Source organism: Empidonax traillii, unplaced genomic scaffold, assembly GCF_003031625.1.
Source record: "Empidonax traillii isolate 1590-97213 ecotype Southwest subspecies unplaced genomic scaffold, ASM303162v1 scaffold474:size1423191, whole genome shotgun sequence".
In the NCBI taxonomy this organism is placed as follows: Eukaryota; Metazoa; Chordata; class Aves; order Passeriformes; family Tyrannidae; genus Empidonax; species Empidonax traillii.
The window spans coordinates 442,818-459,783 of record NW_020955667.1 but is presented as its reverse complement, the minus strand read 5'-3'; the positions used below and the strand labels follow the sequence as shown (position 1 = coordinate 459,783).

Genomic DNA, 16,966 nt, shown 5'->3' with positions numbered 1-16,966 from the left:
AAGTACCCAGACTCCTTGATGTATTTATGTGGCCAAAGGCATGATGGATTTCATATGTTGCAAGATCTGGGCTTTCATTTAAACATAATAACTGGGCTCTCCAGGTTGCCAGCTCTGCTCAGTGCCCTCATCCCCCCTTTCCTTGATCATCAGGAAACCCCCAGTAGCCAACACACCTTTCACAGTGCCTGATTGCAACTTTTATTGAGTGGTTTGGGGTTTTTTTTGTTTCTGTTGTGGGTTTTTTTGTTTTGTTTTGCCCACATCTGCAGACACTGTCCCAAGGGCTTTCAGCTCTCAAGGCAGCTTTCCATGTGCCATGGACAGGGGATATTGTCACAGAGTGTGATGGCCTCCTTCTGGTGTCACCATGGGACTGTTTCAAGGTTGGGATCATCCTTGAGGTGTAATGTGTGAAAGTGGGGTTACTGTGGTGCTCTCTGTCGTGGTACCCTTGGAGCAGCCCCAGTGAGATGCTGCTTTCCAGTGGGTCTGATGGGGAGGGAGGTGAGGAAAGCTGGGAAGGTTTGGTATGTCAGGAGAGCAGACATTTGGGAGCTTGTTAAATTGGGGAAGGAGGGAAGAATATTGGTTTTATAAAAAGGAACTCTAAATGACTCAGGATGCAATAAAAGGTCCATTTCCAGCTGAGTAGATTGGGTTACACTTTGGATTGTGGAGTTAGGGGGGAAAATAATCCTGTGCCTCTCATTTGGGTGTGTGTGCCTTGATGTCTGTGCAAAGATGGGGCATGACCTTCTCCTGGGCTCACAAGGGCTTAGAGGGAGATGAGACCTGGGGTTTGGAGCTGGTCTCAGGATCTCTCCTGCTCCATCCGTGTCCAGGATGGCACAGAGCAGCCTCTAATGGCAGCTTATTAAGGAATGTGCCTTTGATGGTAGGGCACCTGGGAGCACTAAATAATAACTTATAATGGCCCAGATAAAAATAAAGACTCATTTTGTTCTGGCTGTGGCTCACAAATGGAAGTTATCATCTCTCTGGTTCTCCAGAGGGGCTGGAAAACCTTTGCTATCTTAGCAGTATGAAACCTTGGGGTGCAGGATGGGAAATGAGGAAGGGGCTCAGGTCTTGTATGCTGGGGCTTCAGAATCTCTGTTTTGAAAAACTTCCTCTCTTGGGGGAAGATGGATCTTGATGAAGATCCTGAACTCTGTGCTGAAGTTGCTCCTCAGGGACCTGTGGTGAGACAGCCATCGTGGGTACCTCAGTCAGAGCTGCAGTAGCTGTGAGGGGCTGCTCTGCTGGGGAGCTCGGGAAAGCAGCTTCTCCCCATGGTTTTTCTGGCTGTGGGATAGAGCAGGTGACTGAGGCAAAGCACCATCGGTCCGAGCAGCCCATCCATTAGGACACCTTGCCCAAAAGTGATGTGGAGCTTAAGGCTTTGCTGGGTTGTGTACACACCACCTTCCCTGGGGGGATGTCTGCTTCAGGTGGCCATGACAACTGGCTTTGGGTGTCCTTGGCCAGCCAGAGAGGAAAGGGCTGCCTGGAGCAGCAGCTCAGGGTGGGGAGGGAGTAATGGAGCAGCCCTTGGCACCATAGGAAGGCATTGTTGCTTCACTGGCTTGGGAAATCCTCTCAGACCAAATGAGCCACAAAGGGGAAAGGTCCAGCACAGCAGTGTCTTTACAGTGTCCTTATCCTAGCCCAGGGAAGGAGCATCCAGCTCCTGCTACCCCTAAGGTACCTCCAGGATGCATTTAAACCACAGCTCATTGTGTGCATGCCAGTGCTGTGAACTCATAGCTCACCGTGCTTATTGTGCTTCCAGTCCGCTTTCCCAGGAAAATGAGTCCTGCCAACACCTCTCTGCCTGTTCTTCCCTTTTCCACCCCATAATTTTGTTTCCAGGCTGACAGTAAGGTGACAAAGGTGACAAAAAAACATATTTGTGAGAAACAGGAGGCAGTGAGCAGGGTGAAGCTGGGGATGTCCCCACCAAGGACAGGCTGGTGTGGGAGCTCGGTGCCCATCAAACACCAAAGCTCTGGAACCTGTGCCCTGTGCTTTCAATCCCTGGGTGTTCTTGGGGCTGGGAAGGGAATCTGGGCTGCTCTGCTTCTGCAAAACACAGCCTGGGGCATCCACATAAGCACAGGCAGGTGCTGTTTGCTCTCGAGGTGGAAATAACGTTAGTAAATCAAGGGTTCTTTACTGCCTTTAAGGAAAAGCTCCTTCCCTCCCTGCACTTTCCCCTCTGGAGAAGTATTAAAGTGTAGGGAGCAGAGCTGCAGGAGAAGAGGAGCTGCTGGCTGGGCTGCAGGGTTAGGCACTGCCTGCCAGCCCTGAGGGCTTGCTGATTTAATATTTCTTACATCTAATGGGAGCAAAGAAAGGCAAATAGTCCATGAGGAGAGTCCCACAGCATAACCTATTGGAATAACAGATGGAAATATTATATTTTTTGAAACATTCTTGCTGCAGAGCCTCCTCTTTGAAGTGTGTTTGAGCAGAACACACCGTGCCAAGAACAGGGGGGAAAATTATTCGTGTCAGCAGAGCTGGGAGCTCAGGTGTCCCAGATGCTGCAGAGCCCCAGCTCTCTGGGCCACTCACCCTCGCCAGGCAGGAGATGAGGGTCTGGCAGGACCTGTCCACTGCAGGCAACTCCACCAGCTGTGCCCAGGTGAGATGGTGAATATGGGGTTTTCCAGAGCTGTTATTCCCCAAGAGTGGTGCCAATGCCCTGTGCTCACTCGCAGCACGGCCCAACTACGTTTGCACTTACCCTTTTTTCTCACGAATGATAAATGATTTTGGGGAAGGGAAGAGGATCAAAGGGTTATGGAATCTTTCTCCGAAAACATGCAAGCATAGTTTTTCCTTCCACCTGATGCTCTTGTTCTTGGAATGAAAAATTTCATATTCACTCAATTTAGGGGAAGTTAAGGAGTGTGGCAACCCCAGGGCTCTGCCTGAGGATGTGGCATTAAAGCAGAGGCTGGGAGGAAGAGGTGAACAAAATGGTGGTGGAGGCAGGTTGCAAGAATCCAGCAGCACTAAGGGAATGGGCAGAGAGCTCCTCAGCTGGGGAAGTGTCCATTGTCTGGCTGCCACTGGGGTGGCTCTGCAGGGCTGGGGACATCCAGCACAAAGCACCCAGGCTCAGAGCAGAGGAGCCCCATCTCACTGGGCACTGAGGGCACAGCTCGATCTGCCCAGTTAGCAGGGAGAGGTTTGGCTTGGAAGAAGCTTCCCCCAAAAACATGCAAGAAGGATAAAACAAGGTCAAGCAGTGTGTCAAAGCTCTCAGCTCTGTTTAAGAGGTGCCCTTGGGTCAGGAAATACCACTGTGATCTGCAGAAGCTGTTTCTGAGCCCTGGCTGTGGAAGAAGGTGGTTCGTGGTGCAGGGCTGGTGGGTTTGTTCCTGAGGGCTGCAGCACACCTGGGTGCTTCCATGGGCCTGGAAGGAGTGTCCTGGGAGGACTGTGCTATGAACACAGCGTCCTCCTGCTCACAGCTGTGTGCCTGGTGCCTGCTGTCCTGGGCATGGCTGGCAGAAGAGTGGCTGTGTCCCCTGCACCATGTGAGTAGGAAAATGGGGTCCCTGGGTGGGAGAGGAACAGGGCAGTGCCTTTTCTTGGGCATCGTGAGCAGGGAGGGTGATTGTGCTGGATGGGGGGAAGCTGCATTGCTCTGGCTTGTCCCCAGCTCAGCCTGGTCAAAGCAGGGCATTGGCACTCCCCAGAAATGCTTTTCTGCCTCTGAGCAGACAGATGTGACTGTTCTGCTGGGTTGTGGGTACACAGAGCTGCTGTGTGCTGTGGGTAAGTGGAAGTGTGTAGATCCCAAAGGATGCTGTGCCTCCAAGGGATTAGCAGGAGAGGCTGGCTTTGCACTGGTGGATTTCCTGAGCTGGTCTGGCTGCACAACATCAGGATGAGCATATGTGGCTCCTCTCCATCACGCAGCTTCAGCATGTTTTCTGCTCACAGCACGGAGCAGCACTAGCTGCTGGGGGCCGTCCTGTGACAGCAGGCTGCAATGCCAGCCCATACCTGTTTGATCTCGTGGTGCAAAGACGTGTGTGTTATGAGCTTGTGATAAAGTTCCTGTGATAAAGCAGTGAAGATGTGACAGCTCCAGACAGGCCCCCGCCCCATCCGCGCTCTGGGATACAGATGTTGGCCGTGCCACTCCACACGCTGCTGGTGGATGTTCTCAGCAGAGCTGCTCCAAGAAGAGCATTTAGGACTTGCAGGGGTATTTGGAAACTTGTTTCCATTCTGTTGGGAAGTGAAGTGTGTGATGCTGTAGGGCTCTCACTGAAGGGAATCAGGGCATGAGAACTGCTTGCTGAGTTGTCCCAGCATGGCAGCCACACATCCTGGGTCCCCCTTTCTCCTTCCAGGGGGTAGGCAGAGGAGCCTGAGGAGTGTGGACAGATTTTCATTCCTGGCCTGGGCTGTGGTGCTTGTTAGCAAAGGTTCTGCTACTTCAGTGAGGGATTTTGATTTGGATGGGGCTGCAGAATGAGTGTTCACTCAGGGCTTTCCCTTCCACCTCTGACTCGCATTCCCTCTAAGGGATGGGGAAATTGAGGCACACAGACTCACCAATGTCCCTGCATTGCCAGTGGACAAGGTCACCAGTGTCCTGCCCTTGGTTCAGTGCAAAGAAGTGGCTGGAAACAGCTCCATGAGCTCCATGAGCTTCCCGTGTGCTCCATGAGCTCTCAGGCAGCCAGAGCCGTCTTTGCTTCTACCGGCCTGATGGCAGTTCCGCTCCTAATAAGTTAATCTGATGGGTTTTGTCATGAGCAAAACAAGAAATCACGTTTTTAATAATAAAAAAAGGGTCCTGCATCTTGTTAACATCTGGAGTTCAATCATTTCTGTGCTCAAAACTGTGGAATGCTTCAGCACAATATAAATCTTGCCACTTGCTGTACATGGGCTCCAGATGGGGAGGGAGAGTTCATGTTCACTTGTAATCCAGATGGGTGCTGGTGGCTCTGACCGGAGCTGCCACGGAGTGTGGATCTCCTGGCCCTGTGCTGGGTGATGTTGGTGAAGCCCCCAGATGGGATCTGACAGTGTTCAGTGGTGGGTGTTTGCATATGGCACGGCGGGGTGGTGTCGTGGTGCCCTCGTACCCATGGTGCCCATCTGGAGAGGGGTGAGGTCTCCCTACGGCCCCAAAGCTTGTGATGCTGGAGGCTCCTCAGCACCGTGGAGTGATGGAGCCACAGCCAGACATTCCCATGGGACCAAAGCAAAGACCAGGCTGGGCATCTCCAGTGGGTGATGCACAAACTGCTCCCAGGAGCCAGTGGCAAGGCAGGAGCTGTGTGTCCCCTGATGGCCCGTGGCTGTGGTGATGGGACCCTGAGCCCCAGTGGGCTTGTCCTGGGCAAGCATTCCCACCTTGTTTTGCACCCAGATCACGGATAAATATGTTAAATCCTGGAGCAGAGCTGTGGGATGCCTGGCTGTGACCCTAACGTCAGGCTGAGAATGAAGCATTTATCCTTGCTCCACTCCTTTGCCAGGCTCTAACCTGGATCAGTTCCTTCCCTTTTGCACAGCAGCTAATTTCCTTAATAATCTCTTGAGGTGGAGTTTTCTAAAAATCTGAGTGTACCCACGACACCAGGAACACTTTTAATGAAAGCAAAAGAATCTACTCTCTCTGGAAGCTTAATTTTCACTAAAAAGAAACTTAAATTGCATTTTTGTTCAAAACCAAGATTTTTGCAGCTTGAGACCAAAATTCAATGTGTTTTTTTCTAGTTTTTTTGATATTTCAGACAACTCGGGCAAATTTCCACAAAAATATTCGGGGTTTGTTGGGGGTTTTTTTAAAACAAAAAAGCTGCCTTTGACTGAAAAATGACCTGCTACAAACTGTTTAGATGGAAATTTTTCAAGCAGCCGTAGTCGGGGTATTGATGTGAGAAAGGCAGTGGTAGAGCTGCAGGCAGGAATAGGAAATGAGCGCTTGGAGAGTTGGGGAAGGGCTGCGCTGCTTGTGGGTTTGTCGGTGTTATAGGTGAGGCGCAGCGGTTTGGCTTCTCCGTGGTTTTTAGGGATTTTTGGGGATGTCTAGAGTGGAGACATCCTGATGGATCGCAGAGGTTGGTTTTCTGTGATAACACGAAGGTTTACAAACCCTGATGCACAACGTGTGTGTCCCAATCTCTTCAGGAAAGCCACCAGCAATGTGTTTTTTTTAAGGCACGCGTGCACTTCAAGCCCCTGCCCGCAGAAGTGCGTGAGCTCTTCATTTTCCATTAAAAAGTGTTTGCCTTAAATACCTGCTGAGGGTCTGGGTTTGGCCAGCTGGTCTCTAGGTCTTATCTGTTCCTTCAGGCATTTAGATATCTTTAAGCTGCCTGGCTCTCAGTTCCCAGTGGTTTCAGAGGAGAGCAGGGATGTGCCTGCTGGCTTTCCTAAATAGAGATGCTTTCCTGGGCGAGGGCTAGTGCAGTGTGCTTGGTGTGGCTTTGACGGATTACCTACAGCCCTGACAACCCCCTTCCCCCAAGTTTCCATCACTGTCTTATTTATGGGGAAATTGAGTCCAGGCATATGAAAATCATTTTTCATTTTTATCAGTTTGGCTGGAAAACTCAATCTGCTCCTATGTGAGGGCTGGTGCAAATTCAGTGCTGCTCGTAGGCAGCTCTTGGTCAAGAGGTGAAATGAGGGGCTCGAGGCTGGATTACTGCATGGAATCTTAGAATATCTCATGTTGGAAGGGATCCCACAAGGATGAACGAACCCCACTCCCTGCTCCTCTCAGGACTTCCTAAAACTGGTGTGCTCCATCCTGCTGGATGGGACCTGCTGTGTTTTTCAGATGGTCCACAGAGTGTTTTGGGATCTACGTGAGCTGAGATCACCCGTGGGTTTCTAAGCAGCTTCCCTGTGGCAGGGTAAGTCTGCAGAGGAAGTTTTTGAGATCTGCTTTAACAAGTGTTGATTAATGCCATGGTGATGGTAAGGAGGGTATGTGTGTCCCTGCCACATGGAGGGAGGGTGCCAGCACCGTGGGGTGAGCCTGGCAGAGGTGACTCTGGAGATGCACGAGCAGGCAGATGTTGGTTGCCAACACACCCAGACTGGTACACTAGTCAAACCTCACCCTTCGAAACTCCCTTTTCCACCCCAGAAGGCTTGACTTGTGGCAAAATGAATGCTTCCACAGGAAATGTCAGGCCTCTTTTTGAAAAAAGCTCCAGCTTTAACAGAAAAACCCAAAAGAACCAAACTGGAAATGAAAATATTTGGGCTGGAAAATATGAGTTTCTCAGAAATTTAAAAAAAAAAAAAAATCAGGCTGAATTGTTTTGCTTCCCAGTGTTTGTTTGTTTGTTTGTTTGTTTCCCCTGGCAAACCATCTACCCCTCCATTTGACAGGGGAAGAAAGAGGCAGGCAAAATAAATCCCTGGCAATCTCAGCCAAGCTGATCTAGGGGGGGGATATTCCTTCCTGACCTTACAATCAGACATCTGGTAGCCCCAAGTACTTACAGGATGCTCACCCAGCTACTGGTAGTTTCCCAGCACCTCAGGACTCCCTCCAAACTGCTTTAACCACCTTAGCTGTGAGGGAAAAGGGAGAGGATGGATTGGAAGTCATCTCCTCAGGATCAAAGTCACTTGAGGCTTACGAAGCAGGGGTTAAAGTTTTACCCATGGCTGTCCCAGTGTGAGTTTGATGCTGACCAGGCTGTGGCTCTTTCATGCTCTGATAACCCAGTGAGGAGGAAGGGTCCTGCTTTCTTCTTCAGCTCTTCTAATGGGGATATAAAAGGCAACTGCCTTGGTTTGCTTTTCCCCTTGTCCATGGCTGAATATCTGTTGATGTTGTTTGCTAAACAAGAGCGCCGGTGGCAGAGGAATTAGAAGAAATCCCTTCTTAATTGGAAACAGTGAGTCTGTGTATTTTTTCAGTTGTCTATTTTGGGCCTTGTAAAATTAAAGTTATTAACTGTAATGCAGCGGTTTCCAGATTCCCACAGCCCTTTACAATAGCGGGGAAATTCATCCCAGGTCACTGGGAGCCTTTAATGAATACATTAAGGCTTATTATTAAAATAAAGTACTTGCAGCTTTATGGGAGACATCTGGCAAGGATGCTTGTCTCTCTGAAGGCTCCCTGAGTGTCCTCTCCCGGCGTGCACCGCGTCTGTCCCGGCAGAGGCTTTCAGGAGCTGTTCCCCACACGAGGATTCCCACAGGAGGCTCTGGGAAGACAGAGAGGGCCTTTGCTGGATGTGATGGAGAGTGTTTGGGCCGAACCTGCCCCTGTGATCTCTCCGTTGATGTTTCTGGAGCCAACCAGCCCCTCGCTGGTGCTGCCGGTACCGGTGTGAGCCCTGCTGGGGATGCTCCTGCTCAGCAGAGCAGATGCACCGGGGTAAAGCTGCCTCATTCACCGGGTGATGCGCAGGCAGAGCCGAGACTGGGCTAATCCCAGGCAGGGGGAGAAGACACTGGGCAGAGCCAGCTGAGCTGGTACAGGCAGGGTCAGCTTGGAGCCAGCTGCTGGCCAGCTGCGCTCCCCAAAGCGCTGAGCCGGCAGGGTGCTGATAAGGGACTCCGTATCGCCTCGGGTGAGCTCAGCGGTGCGGCTGCACCCAGGCAGCGCTGCGCAGTTACATCATAAAACAAACTCCTTGGTGTTGCACAGAAAGCTGGGAGCCGAATCCTTGGGGTTTAGGGCCAGAAAGCTCCCCAGACTCCCCGGGCTGGCACCGATGGGAGCAGGTAACCTGCAGCCAGGGTGTTCGCGTGCCGAGGAGAGCGAACCGCGGCCAGCGGGGCTGCGAAGGGGTCTGGAATGGCTGCGATCTTATCGCTGCTTTATCTCTATCCAGGCTTGATCCCGGCAGAAAGCGGGGCCACGTGGCAGTAATTGTGTTAGGAAAACAAACTAATCTCCAAAGGGACAGAGAGCAGCTGTTGGGCTCTTGGTGCTATCAGGGAAATGGATGTGGCCTGCCAGCTTGCAGCGCTGTTCTGCTGCAGCGGGGGCCAGGCAGGGGATGGAGGGGGCAAGAAAGGGATTAGAAGGAAGTTTGGGCTGCCAGGCGAGACTAAAGAGTGTTTGTTGTGGCATAAGCTGCCCAGTGTTACCTGCCCTGCTTTGCCAAGAAGCCCTGTGCTTGCCAGAATGTTTGAGGCGTGGTCTGGCAGATCAGGTGTGGGAGTGGGGAGAGCCAGGTTTAATGTCCTGGCTTAGCCAGAGCCAGGTTTAACCTTAGCAGATCCCTTATCACCATCTATCTGATGTCTCCTTTGTGCTCCCTGTCTAGTTGGGCAGCAGGTTTGCAGAACTTTCTCTTAGTGTTCTCCATACAGCCCCAGGCACCCCAAACCCTGGTGCTGACTGCAGCTGAGCTGCTGCTCCTCCCTCCCCACCCCACTCCCACCACCACTTCAGCCTGCTCTGGGAGCTCACAAATCTAGCTTGGCAGGGCATCATTGCAGGCTTGAGGACCTGGAAAGATGGAGATAACTCTTGGAGATGCCTCTGGAGATTGGGCTGCAGTAGGAGGAGCCCTCCCAAAGGAGGAGCCTTTGCCCAAATTTGCAGGGGAGAGGAAACACGCAGTGGTCAGTGTGGTTTGGAGCTGGTTATCTCCTGCAAAGCCATAGGCAAGAAATTAATTACAATGATCCTACAACTGCTGTGCTTGGCCCTCCCCACACCTCTCCTCTGTGACTGTGTCGAGCCCAGGAGCTCAGGCAGGAAAACACAAACTCCCCCCCCCCCAAATCCTGAGTGGGAGTATTTTTGGGGTGGTGGAAGACAGGGAGGAAAGCAAATGGCAGAGGCAGGTCAGCCCCACGGGTTACATGTGAGCTCCCCTCCCCAAAAAGCTGAATCAAGCCCCTGGCTTTGAATAACCCCAAATTTGGGGAAGGTTAAAATCTACCTCTGAAGTGTCTGGCTGCAACCCAACACAGACTTTATTGTTGTTTCTGGATTATGTAATTTAACAGAAAACAAAATCCTACCATTAAGTAACACCAATAAGATACACACTTGTGTCTTGTATTTAGTCTGTCCTACGTGCTCTACTAAGGCTCCAGTTGAGATGGACTTGAAAAATCAAAAAAGCCCAGAATTACACAGCTCCCAAAAGTTTTCCTGAAAATAAATTCTTGCCATGTTCCACCCCAGCAGTTAGTTAAGACTTCTATTAAATGCTGACAGGAGCGTGATAATGTAATATGTTGCAGCAGGCTCTGTTCGTGGTGTTATAATTATGGCAGTAAAACAGTTTCCATTATAGCCCTCCTTTTCATAAGCTCATAACTTTTGAAAACATTCACTTTTCAGGTTGAAATCTTTGCATGCCTGGCCCTTACCCAGTGGGGAATTTTTTTTTTTTTTTTGTTTGAAACTCCGAGGAAAAAACCTGAATCCATGTAGTCTTCTTTGAATTATGGGGGAGAAAATATGAGCTTTTTTCAGCTGGAATATAGGTGAGGGGGGAAAGGTAATGACATAATTTTTCTAAATAGATGGATAGTAAAAGCATGTGATACCTGATGCTGGCTTTGGAAATGGATAGGCTGGGCTTTGCAGAGTGCCTGGGGCATGTCCCATCCAAAACCAAAAAAAAAAATCCTACCTCTGACTTAAAAGCCTTGATGAAGGCAATGACAGAGCCTCGAGAGAATCCAGTTGTCACCCATGAGAAGTGACTCTTGCTTGCAGGTTAAAAATAGAGGTTGATAATTAATAACTCTTTCCTTCTGGCAGCATTTTTGAGGCACTGACAGTATTTCTCATCTCTCCTGGGGACGAGGAGTCAGTTCTGAAAAATTTTGTGAACTAGAAAACCAAAGGGTAAGATCTTTAAGGTCAATGAAAATATTTTTCTTTGATAATTTCCTGTTTTGATAGGGTGGGTTTTTTTTCCCCTAGAAGCAGCTTAATTCTGAAGAGAGAAGACCTTTTAAACTAAAACCCTGGGATGTCACTGAAGGAAATGTAAAAGCCAAACATTTGGACAATTTGGAAACACATTTGAGGGTTTTTTTCTCAAGTTGAAATAACTGTCTGAACTACCCTCACCTGCAAAAAGTTAAATGGGCATTTTCCCACCAGCCCCTTCCCCTTCCCAAGGCCATTGCACAGGGAGTTTCCCAGCTGGCCTGTGTTAGGTGGTGGATAGATGTAGAGATGGGGGGGCAAATGAGGTGGAGCCTCATTAGCAGGAGCAGCCTGAACCACTGTGAGACTTCACATGGACTCATGATTTTAATTGTCCCGGGGCACAAGCCCTGTTTTGGCTCCAGGATTTCATCCTCCTTCCCAGTCACCACCATCGTGATCCCTCGGGAGCTGCTTCAAAGGCACGTGGGTCCCGTGGGACACTGAAGATACAGATGAGCTTCTATTACGGCCTTCAGAAGCATCTGGGGTGATTAACAGCCTGCCTCCTGATGGGGCCTTTAACCACATGGAAAGTGGGATTTCAGCTCCCGAGTTGTTTCTGTGCTTCTGAAATAGGCTTGTTGTCTTTGTTGGGGCTGGTTCTTCTCGGTTGCTGGCCGTGGTCAGGGAAGGACATGGGAGTGGGGTCAGGCAGGAGCACGGCTGGAGGGTGGTGCCTTTCCAGCATCATGGCCCTTGGTGGCACTGCACTGTTTTCAGGCAGAGCTAAGAGAAAAGGCGTCCTGGAGAAGGATATAGAGGATGAATGGAGGCACAGACCTGCCCCTGAGAGGTGGCAAATGCACTTTGGCAACGTGACTAACCGACAAATCAGGAGTAGGCTGGCTACTCTCAAGCCCCTTGTCCTCAGCAGCACTAAACTCAGTAGTTATGCTTTTTTCCTCCTCTCTAAAGCAGGGCACTGACTGCTCAGCTTGGTCACGTGTTTGTGTGGCTGCACCTTCCCCAGCCAGGGCTGCAGGGTTTTCTGCAGCTCCTTTCCCAACTGCAGAAGGTAGGACTGGGTAGGACTGTGTGCGTGGCACAGGGGTGGGTCTGCAGGCTGTGCTGCCCCAGTGAGAGGGACCAATGCCCTCCCCACAGTGCTGTGCACAGCCCCTGGCTGGCCTGGCTGCTTTCTTTAGCGTGCCAGGAGCTCTGCTTTGGCTCTGGCAAAAGCTGTCTTGCCAGTGATGTAATCGAAATGCAGATATCACTGGGGGAAGCTTATCTGCCCAGCCCTGGAGCCAGCACCCCCAGCACAAGCCCACTGCCCCAGGGTTGTATGGCTGGTGTTGAGTCAGCTCACGATGATGGTGTGTAGGCATGCTGCCAAGGCTTGGAAAGGAGATTAGAGCTGGAAAAATTTGCCTTGACTGTCAGACCCAAGGGTCTTTGCTGACCTGGAGCCTTTGTGTTTAGATTTTGCTCCCTGGAGTGTTCCCAGAGGGCTTCCCTGTCAAGGTAGGGGTAGCAAGAGGGATGTGTGACCCAAGTCCTGCCCAAATACCCTCTCTGGTTTGGCTCCAGTGACTCCAAGGAGCCCCAAAGACAGAGGCAATGGAAAGCTTGCTCTAGGGAGCAGACCCAATTTGTATCCTTAATTGGAGCCAAGGGGGAATGTAGGCTTTTGGGTAGGATTGAGGCCAAATGTACATACCAGAAACAAAAGAGAAAAATTCTCTATTGATTTAAAAAAAAAAAAAAAAAAAAAAAAAAAAAAAAAAAAAAAAAAAAAAAAAAAAAAAAAAAAAAAAAAAAAAAAAAAAGGCAAACCCATACCTTTAAATGCTCAAAACTTGCTCATGGTATTGAGTTGGACAAAAATAGGATGAGCAAAGAGAGATTAGAAGGTAGGAAATTACACCAGGCACTGCACATGTTGAGAAAGAGGTTTAGTCCATAGAGTGAGATGTTCAGAAGGTTTGTGAACACCATGGTGTGGTGGAAAGGAGCTGCAAAAGGAAGAATGTCAGAGATGTTACATGAGGTTCAACCAAAAGTCTCTGGTGTCCATCCAGAGGCAGCAGTGACTCTGGGGGTGGAGCACATGGCATGGAGTGTGGATGCTGTGATCTTTAGAGCCAAGGGTTGCACCTGGCCTGGAGTTTCCAGACAGTTCCCAACAGACCAGCCTTCTTGAAGTGTGAATCCGTTCTTCCTCAATCCCTCCACGCCATCCTCTGGTGTCAGATCCAGCAGGACCCTGTAGCAAGTAGTCCCTGGATTTTGTGTCACTGGCAGTGGTATGGTACTAATTTTCAACTCCTTACCCCAAATTTCCAACAGGAGTGGAGGAAACTTGAGCCAGTGCTGCTCCTAGTGGGTCCGTGCACCAATCTCAGTGCAATTTTAGGGGGTTTGTCACTGGGTGTTTCCCCTCATGGTATCAGGCTGCTTCCAAGGATCTTGCTGGTTTTGTCTTATGTGCTGGTGCTGCACCTCGTGGTTGGGCTCAGACTTCCCTGCTCTCCCACTAACCTGCTCCCTCCACCCCAATTGTTTTTCCAGACTGCATCAATAATCGAATGTACAGAGGCAGCAGGGCACGGATCTATGTCTGAGCCCTGCTCACATTCAGTACCCCGGGAGGGAAGAGAAGAAGTGGAGGGGGAAGGCTTTTATCCCCTCTTAAAAAGCAGGAACATGGGATGTGCATTAGGCTTTCTTCTTCGGAGAGTATTCCTGCCTCTCTCCTCTCGCAGCTGTCCCTGGACGCGCGCACCCCGCGCCCCTCCCCGCGCATTCCTGCACAAACCCCTTTTGTTCGCTGCCCTCAGCCAATATCCAGGCAGCAACAGCAGCCCAGATGTTCCCTATCAAACTCCGAGCCATGCCAACAAACTTTGGCACACATGAAAGTGCGCTGAGGAATGGGCCTCCGCAAATACCATTTCTTTTTTTCTTCCCCCCACCCCTCCGTTCCTGTAAGTATTTTTAAATGTTAATGGTTTCCACGCCGGGGCAGCCGGCGGGGGGGGGCTGCCAAGCCGGGCTCGGGGGCGTCTGGCAAATTAGTGGTTCAGGTATCCCCGGCGCCTCGGCGGGGCTGTGCTGACCCTGAGCCCCCGCTGTGTTTTCCCCAGCGGCTTTCCAAGGACGGGGCCGAGCCGGTGCTGCGTTCCCCGTGGGCTGTGCTGTTTGGAGGCGCTGACCCGCAGCCCAGCCCGCAGTGGGGAATGCAGGCAGTGCCTGGGGGGGATTTGCTCTGAGTCTGTTTCCTCCTCGCGTTGTCAGGGCTGGTTTGTGACGGCCTAGAAAAGCATAGTTCAAGATGCTGCGGGGGCTGAGTGGCCCCTTTAGGCTTGGCTTTGCCACAATTCCAGAGCTTGGTGGGTGTGGAAGTGAGTTGGGTTTTTGGCTGGTGTGGGGTGCAGTTTTTTCTCATCTCTTTCTCAACATCTTCCCTGCAGGCAATTCCTGCTGCTGTCATTCAGCTGTGAGCCCTGAGTCATGGTGCAGATGGGGCCACTGTGCTGACCAGGAGCACTGTGGGCACCACAAGCTGGCAGAGATGACCAGAAAGAGCAGGAGCTGAAGAACAGCGTGGCCAGGACTCAACTCTACAAACCAGAACTGAGCTGGCTTTGGCCATGGGTGGATGGGTGAGTGCACAAGAGAAAACCTTCCTCTGCCCACGTGAGTAGAAAATCTACTTCTGCTGAGTAAAACACAATCCTGAGTCTGCATGGATATGCTTCAATGGAAGCACCCTAATGTTGCACCCTGATATGTAGATGTGGTTAAAACCTGCTGCAGGTGGGAGCTGCCACCCCTTTATGCTCCTGTGCAGGCTCAGCTCTGTCCTTTGCTGCAGATGTTTCTCTTGCCTCCTCAAACAGCAGAGCCATGTCCCACCTCTCCATCTCTGAATCCCATGGGGTCAGTGCCAGATTTGGTGCCAACCACCCTAACTGTGGAGAGACAGCCTTGGAGAGGAGGCAGCTTAACAAAGCAAAGGTAATTTCTGGCAGAAGATCCATTCTTACCTAATTTAAACATTTGTTTCAGCACCAAGGCTCTTCAAAGACTACCTGAACTCCTTTTACCCGTGCACTATAATGGCAGCAATGTATTTTTTCACTCTTCTCTCACACTGAGAATTGAAGCATTTTTGCCCCAAGTTAAGAATTCCTATCTGGATGAAGACCAGGGCTGGCAAAGTTTCCAGGGAGGGTGGTGAACCTCTCTCCCTGGCAGTGGGCTTATCTGAGACCATCTCCTCATACTCCTCTTCAGGGAGGGTTTTGCACAAGAAGGGATGGCACAAACCATTGTCTGCCTCCTCCTCAGCCAAATTCACTACAAGGTCCCAGGGGAGGGAGAACAGCTCAATTCCAGCCTGGAGCTGGATGGAGAGGAAGCAGTGATTTCAGAGAGGTTCAGAGGAACAGTCAGATGTGCACTTGATAGCCAGGACTGTAGGAGGAAGAGGAAAGGGGTTTGTACAATCCAAGCACTGAAGGCAGCTCTGGCTCCAGGGACATGCTCTGATGGGCAGCAGTGAGCTCCAGTGAAGGGCCTGATTGGGTGAACTGGAGTGGATGAGGAAAGGAGCCACTTCCAGAGACATCCTCCCCACCCCCAGGTTTGTGTCTCTTGCAATGGTGACAGAGATCCTCAAAAGACAGTGTCAGCTGCACCCTCTGTGTTCTTGTCCTGGCCGTGGACCTCGGAAAATAAATGCAACCTTTGAGAAAAGGTTAAGATAAAGAGGTGGTGGAAGAAAAATGGTCTGAGCCGATGAAAACCCTCTCTCTGGAGGGGGGGGGAGAGAGAGAGAGAGAATGGGAAAAATACTGTGGATTTTTTTTTTTTTTTTTTACAAAAGATTTGCCGAGACCATTTCTAGAAAGTGGGAGAAACTGAGCACCAGTCTCTGGTTCCCTTCATTAAGGAGGGGAGGCAGCACCACTGAATTTGCTATTAAAACAGTGGTAATAATCATAATGAAAAACATGGCCCCTAAATTATCCTATTTAAAAATAAAATAAAATATAAAATCAAGAGGTAGTTGCCATTTCACATGTGGTCTGGTTTAAATCCTGGGAGCAACGTGGCCCCTGAGATCTAACCTGTTGGAGTAGATTCCCGCTGTGTTCAAAGGCAATGGCGAACCCTTGAATTTGCTTTCAGACTTGGGCTGGGGCTGCTAAAGTCTTTTTTTTGAAGCCCTCAGCAAGTTGGGGAAGATCTCTTTTCATGATCAAGCATTCTGTGGGAAAAATATATCAGTAGGCTTGCATGGAGGGACGGGTTTGGGATGTGAGGCAAGTCTCTCTCCAGATGCTCCCTGGATTGTTTTGTGGCTTACACAGAAAGTCTGCAATCTTTGAGGCTTCACATAAAACCTGGAGGACAAAGGTCTTTCCTGTAAGCACAGACAGAGTCAGATTCCCCAAATGAGGCCAATTTCAGCAGTTGATCTTCATTTAACACTCCCAAGCCGGATGAAAAATTGCAGACTGAATCTGACCATGTGTACTTGGGAGGGTTTTCTAGTTGCTGGTGCACAGGTGTTGCTCCGGGGAGGATGCAGACGTACCCTGACGTACCCTGGCTCGATAATCCTGCTTTTCTGAGCTGGACAGTCCGTATTGAATTCAAAGGCAATACTGGCTTAGTCTCAAAACTCAGGATATCTGTTTGTCCTCCCCGGTTCATCTTCAGTTCCTCTGTTTGTGAGCGCATTGCTACACTGAGCACGTGGACAGGGATTGCAGAGCCTTTTCTCCTGCTAGCAGAGGGATCTGGAAACAATTACAAGCTGCTCATGCTTAATCACTCGGGTAAATCTTAAATGCCTGTCTTAATATTTTGCAGGACTGAAGATGGCATCTGAATTTTTGTGGTGTGCAGGTTACACAGCAGAGCACGCAGACTTGGACAGTTTTGCTCTGTGCATGGTTCAGGGGTCCTGAGGACCCCACAGCTTCTCTGAAATTCGGGAACAATTTCAAAGGAAAACTAAAATACAAAGGGGGGGGGGAAAGACCCCAAAGTGTTTGCCTGACATCTGTACAAATTGTCACCTCAGTCACGTTC

The 16,966-nt window shown here is 50.3% G+C and overlaps 1 protein-coding gene across 1 annotated transcript in view; it reads left to right on the top strand.

Annotated features, from left to right (window-relative positions):
* The window catches only part of GORAB (golgin, RAB6 interacting), an 85,349-nt gene that overhangs the window by 51,600 nt on the left and 16,783 nt on the right, over positions 1–16,966 (top strand). Inside the window, exons 7-8 of the mRNA XM_027895859.1 lie at positions 10,910–11,454; positions 14,335–14,526. Coding sequence (XP_027751660.1) covers positions 14,515–14,526 — 12 coding nt within the window. The 5' untranslated portion in view covers positions 10,910–11,454; positions 14,335–14,514. The remainder of the gene's footprint in view (positions 1–10,909; positions 11,455–14,334; positions 14,527–16,966) is intronic.